This window comes from Anthonomus grandis, chromosome 12 (genome assembly GCF_022605725.1).
Source record: "Anthonomus grandis grandis chromosome 12, icAntGran1.3, whole genome shotgun sequence".
In the NCBI taxonomy this organism is placed as follows: Eukaryota; Metazoa; Arthropoda; class Insecta; order Coleoptera; family Curculionidae; genus Anthonomus; species Anthonomus grandis.
In genome coordinates, this window is record NC_065557.1 from 8,274,722 (window position 1) to 8,289,755 (window position 15,034).

The 15,034-nt window shown below is 32.1% G+C and overlaps 1 protein-coding gene across 2 annotated transcripts in view; it reads left to right on the forward strand.

The window, feature by feature from the left end:
- LOC126742960 (neogenin) overlaps positions 1–15,034 on the forward strand; it is a 159,367-nt gene extending 144,333 nt beyond the window's left edge. Inside the window, exons 20-23 of one of the 2 annotated variants that reach the window (XM_050449849.1) lie at positions 29–97; positions 497–710; positions 775–938; positions 5,356–15,034. In XM_050449849.1, the coding sequence (XP_050305806.1) occupies positions 29–97; positions 497–710; positions 775–938; positions 5,356–5,591 (683 nt within the window). In that variant the 3' untranslated portion in view covers positions 5,592–15,034. The remainder of the gene's footprint in view (positions 1–28; positions 98–496; positions 711–774; positions 939–5,355) is intronic. The other variant, XM_050449850.1, reaches the window with a different exon arrangement.

A 15,034-nucleotide genomic window follows, 5' to 3' on the forward strand; every position in this document is an offset into this window, starting at 1 on the left:
GCTAGCATTTGCACATATATTATTATAGGTGAGGATAAGTGCAGAAAACCCAGATCGAAGATTACGCTGCCAGTGGACTCGAAACCCCCAAGAGAACGTAAGTACGGTAGTTACGCTTTTCATGTCACACAATACACGGTAATTTGTGCTTTTGCTTGGAATATTAGTTTATGTGTGGGGTTTAGTTATTTTATAAATTTAATTATTTCTTTAGATAATGTAAAAAAATCTTGAAAGTTTTACAACATCCATGCGGTTTTTCCGTAGCCGGCTAATCGATGCACGTCTTACCGCCTCTGATTTGGAAATATTTATATTTATTTGATTGTCATGGTTTAATCAAGGATTTTTCCAAATTTAACTAATATTTAGTAAAATAAAAGGTAGTAGATTGGAGAAATAACGACATGTTATGTGTTTATACCTTTTGTAATTAACTACTAACTAAAAACAAAACCTCTTATTTATACTTAATTTCACTACCCTTTTGTTACAGCAATAGCCACCCCAATTAACACAGCTACCTTAAGCCAATCCAGCTCGGATTCGACTCCGTCCAGTAGACCAAACTACCCCAGGACCAACTATCAAGTGCCAAGGACGCACATGTCCTTGGAATCTACCCCGAATAATACCGTGGAAAATGTTTATTCTGCCCACCCTGGCGGGCCAACCGGGTATGACGGACCGGTAACCCCTAGTTATATAAAGTAAGTTTTTATTTTTAGAATAATTGTTTGTGAAGTTTTACTTAAAATGAAAATTTCTTTCAAGTCAACAAGCTCCTCCTGGTAGCACGTACGCCCCCGGTATGAACGTTCTCACGGAATCGCAGGCGGCCAAGCGGGTTCAAGGTCAAGGTCATCCTTTGAAAAGTTTCACGGTACCTGCACCGCCGCCAGTGTCGGCGCCTGGTACCCCTCAACCTAAACATATTGGTAAGAATCTATTTTTTTTTAATACATTAAAATTAAATGTTTATAAAACATGGTTCGCCAGATTTAATTAAAGTGTTTAGGTGAAGTTTATTAGTTTCAACATAAATAGTTACAAAATATAAGAACAATGAAAATTAAATAAGGATATTAGAATTTTCTAGGATATAGTTAAGTCCATATTAGGTAGCACTATCTTAAAAACAAATTTATAAAAAAATAAAAAATTATACGCATTATTAAAAGCGACTCTGTCCTTTAAAAATATCCAGTGTTATCCATTAATTTTAGTTTTAAAAGTTTTCTGAGTTTGTATTTACTTTTAAGTATTCAGGCAGCATCTTGGCAAAAAGTATTTCAAGCTTCTTTGGGCATGAGTTTTATTAGTTGTTGGATATGCTGAGGTCTTGTGTGATATATTTTAGAAAGTTTTTTGTAAATTTTTTTTAGTAATTCAATGAGGTATAATTGGCGCATATCTAAGGTTCTATTTTGCGAAAAAAGTTCATTGGTTGGATACATTTACAATATTTTTTTAAATGATTTTCAGAGACTCTGCAACCTAGCATTATACCATATGATAAATGATTTATAGAACAAATACAAAATTTTCAGTTTTGTTTAAAATTTATAAAGTCTTTAAGTTTAATGAATTTTAAAAAAAGTCTCCTGATTTTCTGAACTAATTCGTTAATATGTAGGTCCCATTTGGCTGAATTGTAAATTTTAATTTCAAGGTAATTGATAGATGATGCTTCTGAAATTTCATGATTTACCACTTTTAAATGTTCAAGTTTTGTGAGAAAATTCTCATAGGCTGCAAATGGCATATACTTCGTTTTTTCTATATTAAGCGTTAACTTATTTTATTAAAACCACTTGCTTATCTCTTAAAAATCACTATCAATTCGAATTTTCAATAAACGCCAAGATTTTTGTTTACAAAATTTTGCCGTGTCATCCGCACAACTAAAAAGTTGTCCTTTTAATTAAAGTTCAAACTTATGATCTATATAAATGTTAAAACGCAGAGAATCTAAAACGGACCTTGTGGTTTACCAAACTTGATAATTCATTGCTTGAATTTCCCTCAACGTTAAGTTAACACGTTGCGTTCTGTTCGATAAATAACTATTAAATAAATCGAGCATTTTACCTCGTAAACCGTATCAAACGCCGTGGAAAGATCCACAAACAGGCATAGGCAAGCTTCACTGATGTCCATTGTATCAGATATATGAGACGTGAAACATTTAATTGCATCTTGTATAGATCTTCCGTCTCTAAACCCAAATTGTAGATCAGAGAAAATTTTATATAGTTGTTCTTCTAAGTTGTAGTATTTTTTGAGTAGGGTCTATTACTCGACACTATTTGCTTGTCACCGTCCATATTTAATGGTTTAATAATTCCAACTTTAAGGCAATCTGGGAAGCGACCTCTATGAAATGATTTGGTGATTATTGAAGTAAGGACTACTAAGGTAACTCGCTTCTTATATTATCCCACCCATGCGATTTCTTTATTTTAATTTTCTGAATAGTTTTATGAAGTTTTAATAGAAATATAGTGAATTTTCAAAACGCGGAAGTAGGTTCATTCATCAGTTCTGAAGAAAATAGACAGGGTGTTCCAGGATTCACTGTATGTTTACTTATGGAATTGCTGCAGGACTTAAAATTAACTTAATTGTTTGAAAATGAAGCACTTTAATTGGTCTATTTCGGCTTTAGTATATACAGGGTAGTTTTTCCATGAACTGAAATAAAATCGTTACATGAGTTTTCTAAATATTTAGATCTTTGTAAAGCTTTTGGCAATATCAAAAAAATCACTAAAAAACTTCTCTATAACTCCAAAATGGCTGTATGTATAGGGAAACTTATAACCTTCTTGATGAAAAAGCGATTTTGGTGAGTAATGTTTAGTAGTAAATATAGTAACAGTACAAAATAATAAAAAAAAATTTTCATATACATCATTTGGAACGTAGTTTTTAAGAACAGCTACTCAAATATAAAGAAGAGATGTTCTAAATTTTAATTGTTTAGTAAAATACACCGTTCAGGTATTTTACTAGGAAGCTGACAACGTAACAAAAATTGTAAATTAATTTCTATATCTTTTGTTAATCGTTTAAATCAATGGTTATGAAATTTTCCATCTCTCCAACCCATGAGACATCATTACATATCCAAGTTTTAAAAGTGAAGAAAATCTCCTACTGGATTATATCGATAGACAAAATTTCAAGTGGACTATTGCATTTATGATGGCCTTTATAAATCCTAGATCATAAACCTTCATTTGTCCTTGGTTTATAACTGTATGCGACTAGGAAATGAATATGTTGGAATGAGAGATTTAAGAGTATTCGTCTTGTATTTGTGCATTTGAGACCACCATATTACAACCAATAGAGACAACCACTTGCTGGATAATCTGCAAGAAAGCCACGAATTTTGGAGATTAAGGAGTTAAATAAATGCCCTGTCTTTAAGGTTGTTACATTCTTCCACAAATGAATTTAAAAATTGCTGCACATTGACTAGATAAATTCCAATTAACATAGGTTGTATATAGGGGCATGTTAAGAGATATTTTAAAAATGTTTAAATACAGCAAATGTACAATGATAAACCTTGATGCCAATAAAATTGATCTGGTACAATCTCAACGATTGATATGTTAATATGTGTGTTAAATAAATTAGAACAGAACTTATCGTTTTACTTAATGTGTTGTGATGATAGTTTATGTTCTTCAACTTCCAATTCTGTAATCCAATAATTATTTACGGTAAATTCTTCATATGCCTTGCTACATTTTTCTGTACTTGAATTACTTTAAGTTGACTCAATTAAGTTACATCCTATGTGCTTATTTCCTGCCTTCTTTTTATGAAATTTCAAAGATCCCTCTCTTATATCAGTACTTTTTATTTTCACAACATTTTTATGTACCTTTCTCTGACGATTTTTTAATTTTTTTAACCAGTTTCTGATTGAATTACTTAGATTACTCATTTTTGAAAAAACACATTTACAGTAACACTTTAACAAAACTTTAAGGTTATATTCAAAAAGTTGTGTGTAAAAATGACAACTTCCTAATCTGCTATATATTTTTATGAACCAAAACTAAAGGTCAATCTTTATAGCCAACAATTTTATCAATTATGTAACAGTTCCTAAAATCCAGTATAGTAATAAAATAGTGCGGGTAATTCTTCAGTATTGTAACAAAATAGTGTCAGCAATTGCCGGTATAAAATTCGAACCTATAAATTTTGTACATAAATTTCGGAAACGGTTATATAATATGGTTATATGGCCTGAGGTGCTGGGAATTAAAGGTTTTATAAATAAGGTAATGAACCATATTCCGCAACCATGTTAAAAAACTTTTAGCGTTAAATGACAGATATGATTACTTTACAACCTATAATACCTGGGTTGGGTTGTTTAATTTTTTGCTATTATAAACCTTTTACATAAATAATGCAAACTTATGGTAATTAACATTTTTTACATGAAGTTTTCGAGATATTTAGATTTTTGTAAAGCCTTTGACAAAATCAATATTTTTCAATCCATGGAAAATATAATGAATAACTCCTAAACGGCTGTTGTTACAAAAAACATCTAATGCCCTTTTTAGCAAAGAAACTCATTAGCTTTTACACGAAACAAAAAATTAAGAAAACCGTTTTATAAGTTTTCAAAGTATTATGTATTTTCAAGTGCGTACCTTAAGACTTTAAGATTCAAGATTCTTTTTTATTGCACAAAATAGTATTTGTATCGAAAGTAATAGATTTATATTGAAGGAACATAAGGGAAATATATAATTAAACAATGAAATCTGTTGCTTACATAAAATACACAATACACATCTAAATATAAATAAATATTCGGAAAGTAAATAGTTAAATAAAATTTAAGGAATTATATTAATCAGGAAGCAGCACTACATTAATGAGTCTATACTATTTAAACTTGGATTGTTAGATCAATTTTATTTTTGTATAAGAATAAGGAATTCTTTATAAACAAAATTACAACCCAGTATCTTGAGACATTTCGACATTTTACCAGATGTTGGTAGATAAAAACTGGTCTATATTTAATATCTGGAAATCTCTTTGACAGTTTTCGATATTCTAATTAATGGTCTTTGTTGCATTTGGGACATTGTATATTCGAATAGTTGAAACCGATAATTTGAATAGTGTTTATATCAACTCCCAACGTTTCGATACTCTTATTAGGGCTAGATCATCATTATCAGTGTGTAAAACTAAACAAATTAAATCAAAACGTTGGCAATAGATTTAATAATTTAAACCGCGTCAATCAGTTTGACCATCTTGTTCATAAACTAAAACGACTGAATTCTAAAAGAAACTCTTCAATTTCAGTTACAGTACGGCCTACATCATCCCCATACAAAAAACCACCGACGAGCAGCACGAGCACACTAACGGGCACCCCACCTTCGAGGATCAGCACGGCTAATCCTCCTCCTCACACTGCAGAGGAAATGCAACGTTTACAACCCTCTCACTCCACCGAGGAGCTCAACCAAGAAATGGCGAACCTGGAGGGTCTGATGCTCACTTTGAACGCCATTACTGCTAACGAGTTCGAATGTTGAACGCCATTTGTTGTTCGGTTTAAGATAGAAAAGGAGAGCAGTTTTATAAACTCGTGTGCCTTTTTTAGCCATCTAGATTGAATGTCTCAAGATCTCAGGATTCGGTTTTATATATTTTCTAATGCAATCTGCTCGTTTGCTGGTTAGGTTTAGGTGAATTTTTGTTTAATGCGTTTTTAGTGAGATGTACGTACTGAACGTGGAATATTTCGTGTTAGTTATATTTGAGTGTAGTTCCATATCAAAAGTCGCCAAATCCTTTACAAATATTCTTTTATATAGACATTCAATTCAAATTTAAGTACAGTATTCTCCGCTTTTTGATTTTCTAGGCTAGCGGCGAAAAATATCTTCATAGTAATATAAAAGATTGATGTGATAAAGAGTGGTAACATCTGTTTTAGTATCTGAAGAATATGTAGGCAGCGTTCTTACTTGAATTAAATCAGTATTAAATTTTACTTTTTTAAAATCTCTGGAATACAAGTAATGTCACAATAACCTCGAATTTAAGTACCAAGAAGGAAATGGCTGAAAATAAGTAAAAGTGAAAAAAACAAGTCGAAATGCCTAGAAAATATCCGGAGATTTCCTTAGAAGCCCTGGAATATCAAAAATCTTTTATTTGTGGATACATTTTTCTCGATTTCTTCCTTAAACCTGGTATAGCTGGCAACTAAATCAAAAGAGTGTTTTTTCCTTAAATTTATTTAAAAATATGAAATATTCCAGGGGTGTTAGGTTTAGTGTTGAACTTTGTTCAACTATCTGGAATAAATTGAAAAATAAACTTCAGATGACTAGAATATATATTGAAAATCCCCTAAAAACTCTGGAATATGACAAATCTGTTGTTTTTGTAGAAAAAGAGATTCGGACTAAGAAAAATATGGATCTTTATTCTTGATTTTGAATTTTCTCTGCTCTTTTCTTAGATCTGAAATATCTGGCAAATATATCAAAAATGTGTTTGTTTGTTAAATTTATTTAAAATTTTAAAAATTCTAGGGATTTAAGTGACAAATGAAATTTTTTCCTGAAGAAACATCGTTTAAATAGCTGGAATAAAATGAAAAATCACTCCAAAAATTCTGGGAAAAAAATCCAGTGGCCTCAAATGCCTGGAATAAAATTAAGAATAATCTAGCTAAAAAACCCCGGAATGCTTAAACCTTCCACTTGAATTCCCGGAACAAACTTCAAATGCCTGAAATAAATTTAAAAATTACAGCGAAAGTATGGAATAAGCAAAAAATGATTCTGGAATTTTATTATTCTATATAAGAATATTCCTTAATCTTACACACAATTTATTTAAAGATTTTGTTCAGTCAAGCTAAGTTTGTCTTCGTGGATATTTTGGAAAATATTCCACACTTAGAAACGGATTAAAGGCCTTCGTTGTGAAAATCGAAATTGGCTTATAGTTTTCAATTTTATTTACAGACCCACCTTTAAATATCGGAGAAATTTTGGAATTTATTCGCTAATCAAGAAATAATCTTTCTCAGGCAAAAATAAAAGAAGATAGTTTATCATATTCAGCTATATATGCATTTTTTAAGCATTTTTTGAGTGGCTTTCAAACTTAATCCCTTGTAAGTGGGTTAGGAGATATGTTTTGTGCGCTCTTACTGATTACTGATTTATTTGGTCATTTGTTACTACATATACAATAGAATAAGACAAGTCAGAAGAAAGAAACTGATAATCCTAACTAACTTATTTAAAAGAGTAAAACTATTATAAAAAAAAACGAATTACACTTATATAAAACTTAATAACTACAAAAGTACCAACAAACAGTACAAGCAAAGTACAGACACTGACCAGCCAGAAGTGACTTCTTTCAACATGTCGTTGATATCATAGACGACAGAATTTATAATAAGCCGTTTTAGTCTATTTTTAAATATATTGAAGTTATCTATTTGTTTTAACGAAGCAGGCAGTTGATTAAGTAAGCTAATTCCTTCATAAAAGGGGGTCTTTTTAAAATAAACACAAGTTAAATGTTGACAGATAAAGAGCATCCTTACCTCTAATACTATATTTATTAAAATCACTTACTTTGGAGAAATATTCTTGATTTTTTAATAAGTACAACAATAATTTAAATATATAAATTCCGGGCATTCTTAAAATATTATATTTTTTAAATGTTTTACGGCAGCTTTCATATTTGAAACCAAAAATCAGTCTCAGAAATCTTTTTTGGAATATAAATACCCTTTTTGCCTCTGATCTATTATCCCAAAGAGCAACATGTGAGGTCAAGAGAGGGTAAACTATCCCATAGTATACACTCAATAGACCCTTCATTCCTAGATGCCTTTTAAGGATAAACAATGAAAAATACAGTCTAGATAGTTTGCTGCATATCTCGTCGATTTGAGAAAGAAAAGATAAGTGTTGCTCTATTAATTTTACTAACAGTATACTTATAAGAATCAACATATACGCTTAAAGAAATCAGCAAAAGTATTACCTATGTTTGGTCACCAAAAGTCTCCATTGCTCCCCGTATGTGATTTTGACCAATAAATTCCAAAAATTGACAAGGATTATTTTTAAGTGACAGCATAGTTAATATTTGAGACACTCATAATTACCACACAATACTCCTTCAATCCACAATGCAGAGTAGATTTTCAAGTCAAATGAGTGGCTCATTAACATATTTGTCTTTTTTTACTGAGTAAACATTTTTGACCTAGGCATCATAATCGTTCCAATATGAACTTTTAGTTTTGTTGGCGAGATTAGGTCTAGGAGTATTTGAAATAGTGACATAGTGAAATATGTTTCATTGATGTTTACTTCAAAAGATGTAATTTTGCCCTTCATATTTTTAAATGTATATTCAGGCGTTTTTTTTTGTTGGATAACGAAATGTTGCTTGCGCCGTTACCTTAAACATTTTTTTAAATTGTTTCTAGTTTGAGTAAAAGTAAAGAAATTTTAGAACTGTGAGAGATTTAAATTATATTTCTTGTTCATAGAATTTACTAAAAGAATTACTTTAGATTTTAGAACTTTCTCCACAGATTTTTCTAAAATATACCAATCAAATGGTATTCTGTATTCAGCTGTGGTTTCTACACCAATAATTAGGCCCACGACATCGTTTTTAATTCAAATTATACGACACAGCATGTCGTACATGGAATTCCACCATGTTACCGCATTACTGTCTTTGATTTTACCTCTCAAGGCTCAATATAATTTAGAGCCGACGACAAATTTTTAGCACTCGTATAGGTGTAGTTACTATCCGCCCATACGAGCCGAAATATGTTTTGCACGATTTGTAAATAATAGGATAACTAGCCCATAACTAATCATGAACTTTAATGCATGGTCTCAACTGAAACGTATAGAACTACCTATAATAATGCAATCGTAAAAAAAAGTCTACACAAATCAGCCCTTAAAGGTAAATTTTACTCGGGCACCGGTCAGTAAGAATTTAACTTAATCATTTACTGAATAAACTATAGTAAATAATTTTTTTTAATAAACGTAACCTTTGAGGATATTTCTTAAACTGTTTGGTCATTTGTGTGCTTATAAAGCTTCTATTTAGCATAAGTCAAAGGAACCATTTATAGTAAACAATCGTAAAGTGTAAGTCCAATTATGGATCTTAGAACTCACATTTTTGCGTCATCGCTGGCCTCGCACAGGTTTCGTAGGTGCTAACTTTACTTTCTAACCTCATGTATCTGTTTCGACAGATGTCTCGTGAGTACCAATGTATTAGGGGGGCTTTTGATGTTTGAGCTCTAACTCCTGTTCCACACTCTGATTTTAAACATCTTCGGAGCTCTCTGCATGTAATGATTGTGCTTTTGTGATTTTTAAATCTGTATACGAGTCTTTCTAAGTTGTCTTTATCTTCGGAGACCGCATCATTAGCGTAGCATACTATTCTTATTTCTGCATATCCCTTTCGATTGATGGAATTAACGATTGAAGAAATGATTGGATGATTTCAGAAATCGGTCATTGATCGAGTCCGTCACAAGTAAATGATCATAATACACTCCTCTAAGTTAAAACAACCCGGTGTAGAGAGTATTTGCAACAATATTACCAAGATAGCAAATTATAGAGAGAGCTTTTATTGAGAAGAATAAAAAATAAAAAGAAAAAAATAGGAATAAAAACTGTTCAAATTAAAACAAAGATTCGAAGTAAAATTGATTTTCTTCTAAAATTACTATAGATATTGTGTAAAAAATTCTTATAATTGTATATAGAAATATTAGTAAACCAGTGATATGAACATAAATAGTTTTTCCTAACTTGAAGGGATAAAAGGCGAGTTTTGATATGGAAAGCCTCAATTTTGCCACTATTTTGTTTATACAGGGTTTAGTTTTGGGAAAACTAAAAAGGACTATAAAATGATTAGTGAAGTTAGCGGAAAACACACTTTTTAAATTCTATATTGGATGTAACCGGTGTCTCATTTTAAAATATATATGAGGAGAACTTTTGGAGAAGTTTGAAACAGAAGAAAAGAAAGCATAAATCCAACCACTTGACAAACGGTTTCTAAGGTCATTTCAAGGCTTAGGATAATTTTGTATCTAAAATATCTTGATTATATGTTATACCGGATTTGAAAAGTTCTCTGAAAACCTCAATTAAATATTAAAATGGAACACCTTAAATAAGCTTCTGTTGCAGCATAAAATACATTACTTTGTGCCATACTTGGCTTCCGTACACTACACCAAAAATATTCTGTATAAACGCCCTGTATAACCCCAAGACTGATTTTTACATTATTTTGTTATTGGTTTGATTGTTGAATGTTTCCGAAAGAATCGATGGTGACTTTTTTTTCATTGTAAAAACTTAACTGCGCAGAAATACGGGCCTTAAGACATAATTTTACCGATAAGGGGTGTCCCAAGATGTATTATTAATAATTGGAAAGTCTGAATGTGTAAAGAAAACTCTTTGTTTAACGGAATTTCGCTTAAATGACTATCATCTTCAGGCGGACATGAAAAACTGAGAATAGAAACTTTTGTCACCATTTGCCAGAAATAGGATAAAAAAATATTGTTGAACAGGGGAAACCGCTGTAGAACCACGAAAGAGGACCTAATTTTGATAATTTTTTTTGCGAATATGGATAAGGGAATCGCGTTTGCGTATTCAATATTTAATCAAACACAGGCTAAAGTGTAAAAAAGAATATTTTTACACTTTTGGCAGAGAGACAGACAAGACATTTTGTGCTCTTAACTAGAAAACGTCAAGAAAGACTAATTACATGCAATAATAGGCAGAAATGGTAATTTTGGAGGTTTAAAGTTCAAAAAATGTGTTTGGGTTACCTTGTTTCGAATGTACCGAAGTAATTTTTATTATTTTTCATAGTTATTTTAGTATATTTTGTTTGTTTTAAAATGAAATTACATTTTTAATAGCGGGGAAATATGGCAACATAAATGTCAATCGCTCACTTTTTGACCTCCATCGGACCTACTCGCAATACGAACACTGAACCTTAGAGCGTGCCCATGTAGGTCTGCGACGTGAAAACTCTCGTTGCCATATTGTCGTCGTCAGAAAGAGTATAATCATAAATGTCCAATGATACGGTATTGCCATATTACCCGCGCCCATGGGTAATATGGCATCTAGCTCAGGGTAATATGGCAACATGTTTTCGTTATGTAAAAATTAGGAATGAGGAGTTTCTTTTTAATAAAAAATGCTAATGATCCCAAAAACATAAATTTATTTCTAATGAAAGAAGTTAAATACAAAACATGAAAACTTATTAATATAATTCCTAGTGGCTACTAGTAAATATCCTCTAATTTAATTGTTTCTTTAAGCAAATTCGGATAATGGCGTACATTCTTCGCAAAATCGGTCAGATCTCGTACATATCTCATGGATCCATTTTATACATGTCACGCACTGAAGCCAGTCGCATTTGGGACCTTTTTTGTCATAAAATGATCCATGACATTGTACGCAAAATTCTGATTCATCAATATCGACTTCAGATTCGTCGCTTTCCTGCGTTACTACTTCTGTTTCGGTATCTGACGAAGAAGAGCTTGGTAGTTCTTTGGTTTTCTTCTTTGGTATCCCGGTTTTCTTCGTTTTCTTAATATTTTGTATTTTTTTCCGTTCTTCTTTTTGTTTTAATTCTCTGTTCTTTTCTTCTTTCTTTGCCCGTTTTGCAGAAATTGTTTCTGGTGAAGTTAGTATCTCGGCATGTTGTTTCCGTTTATAGCCACTTGGTCCTGGTTCGACGCGTGGAACCGGTAAAATTGCTTCAAAGGAATTCGTATCTTCAGGTTCCTCAACTGCAGTGACATTACCTGGTCTCCTCCTCACTGGAAATCTCTTCTGGGTTAAGACTATCTTCAACCGATGGTTCGTCGTTGACCATAAAAGCATAATCGGGAATTTTTTCGGGATTAAAAGGGTAAATCCCACAGGTTCTAAAACCGGAAGTCCCGTTTTGAATTGTTGCAGCCTTACACCAGGCAATATTTAATAGTTGGGCAAATTGCAATCGGCTTAGTTTTCGACCAGGATTGTTATGTACCCAGTTTTGACAAGTTTGAGCCCAATAAGCTTTTAAGGGCTTAAAGAAAGAGCGATCAAGCGGTTGGAGCCAATGAGTAGGATGGCTGGGCAAACAAAACAGGATTACGTCATTCGCTACAGCAAAATCTAAGAGTTCGACATTGGAACAGTGCGAGAAATGTCCATCTATAATTATTAGAACCTTACCGGTACCTTTCCGCGAAATAAAAAAGTCTTTAAACTATTGGAAGAAAATTTCAGATGTGACATAAGCTGACTTTTCGCCCATAACAACCTTGCCGCCAGGTGGTAGGCCATCTTTGAATTCTCGTTTTGTATTTTTGCCCTTAAATATGCAGCAGGGTGGGAAAAAAGTTCCTTCTGCATTTACACAGGTTATAACGGAAATAGTTTTTCCTTTTTCAGCGCTTGTGATACAATTTACCATTTTAGCGCATTTTGTTACCACAACTTTGCCTGGATTGTTATTCAATTGTAATTCTGTTTCATCGAGATTAAAAATCTTTTGTGGGGTATTCAATAAATTATTTTCAAGAACGTTTCCCAGTAATTCAAAATATTGTGTACATTCTTGTTTTGTCATGCCCTTGGCCCTGCCAGACAAACCTTGAGCCTTACGAACGGCCAGTACAGGGTGTCTTCTCATAAAGGCTGGAAACCAGTCTTGTCCAGCCATTTTCTGTTCAGTATTGAATTTATGTGGAATATTTTGTTGGACCACAAAAGAATAAGCAAGCTTTCTTATATCATGAGCAGTTAAAGCAAAGCCGCAAAATGCCATGTTTTGTATATATTTGGCTAAACTTGCTTCTTGTTCCATAGTAAGTGAGCCTTTGCGACCTAATGCCATCTTATCCAAATTTCCGGAACGCATTCTTCTCATTAAGGTTCTAACTGGAACATTATAAGTACAACTTATTTCCCGAACCAACCCTTTGCCTGCACGAATATCACTTACTGGATTTCGAAGATCTATTTGTGACCATTGGGCCCTTCTATTTTTCCGAATATAAGAACGTGGCATTGTGTTTATCTGAAATGATAAAAAAATACGAATCACCTATCAAAAAAGTACCTGGGGGTAATATGCCGCACTTGCATTTTCATGCGGCATATTACCCCACGGTGCAACACCAACGTTTCAACTGAAAAGCTCGCCACAGCAACGTGGATTATTTCAATCGGATCACAAAAACTTTTAAAAACTCCTACCATATATATCGTATAAAAATAATTTTTCGTGGGTACTTACCAGTTTTTGGGGTTTATCGTGCACTAAATGATGAAAATTATAGGAAATCAGTAAACAGGTGGTTGACTACGTTAATGTCGACAGGTTACTATGGTAGTGCGATGGCGTAACCGCCAGAGTGAGCTATGAGCGAACTGAGGCATATTACCCGATGCGGCATATTCCCCCGCTTTACTCTATACAATATTCACAAACACCAATCAATTTCAAGGTCTGTAAAATATTTTTTAAATCAAAACTGGCAGGCTTAATATGATAATTTCTGCCTCAGCGGGTCATGCAATTTATTCTTCCGTAGGATTTTATAGTTGCTGTGACGCACAGATATCGATTTTTTGAAAATCCTAGAGTGGTTGTACCTCTTAAAACTATTTTTGGGATATTCAAAATATAAAACAAATAAATACATTTTCTGGCATGAAGCCATCAATTTTGTGTCTAAATCAAAACGTCCAGTTTTCCTTTAAACCTCCTTTTGGTCATCAATTCGAATAAAACAGAACTTATTAACATTAATACTGAACAAAAATAAAATATATTTTTTTATTAGCAACTTTCCCAGGTTTTAGGACACCCCTTACACATAATAAAAAAAAGAAAAACATACTATGGCCTCAACTTTTCAATATTTTTATATTTTTCTTCACTTCCGTATGTTAAAAAACTAATTTTAAGGTAAAATGATCTCAAAAAGTGAACATTTTGTTTGACAATATCCCCACTGGGCGCAGTCTGTAGGATATAACGAAAGCGATTTTACAAAGCAACTATATACGATGCTAAAAAAAAAAGAAAATTACGTTTTAGTAACTTTTCTACCCGATAATAATAAAAACTATATAAGTTATTTATTTTAATTTTAAGTCGACCTGAATTTAGTTTTAGTGGGTGGATATAAATGCGAAGTTGTCAGTATTTACATATGTGTCTTCTTTTTTGTGGAGTAAGGATATTAATTAATTGGAAACCCCCACTGCCAGAAATAGAATTTTTTAATTATTGTCGATTTTCGCTTCACACTATTTAACAACCTTATACACTTATTTATTATCGTAGGTAGTTAGTTTTTTAACTTCTTGTAAATAAACTTGTACAAATATATTTTATTGTATTACGTTTTGTACTATTGTACTTTTCGTACGTTGTTTTAGCGCACGCGTTTTAACCTTATTTCTATTGTACAATAGGACAAAACGTTGGCCATTTTAAATAGTAGCTTTTTTAAAGAATTTTAGTATAGTAACACTTTTATTGCTTTGTAAATTTTTTTTGTATTGTGTTAATATACAAATAAAAAGGAACTTTGAATGATGAAGACTAAACGGTTTAGTCTTCTTTTATTAACTTTTTAATAATCATGTGATGTGTAAAACTTTTTTATATTAAATTAATATGTAGGATAATAATTGACAAAAAAGGAATTGGGGGCGGCGGCACGACGCCTTTTCAGTGCACATAACCGTTCTGCCTAATAATGGACGCCTATTTTTTTTTTCGAAAGGCAGCAAAACTATTTTATAAAAAATAAAAGGTTTTTTACTGTAAGTAGTAACTATTATTAATGTGACTGAGAAAAGAATAAAGGGAATATTCATTTTAATAA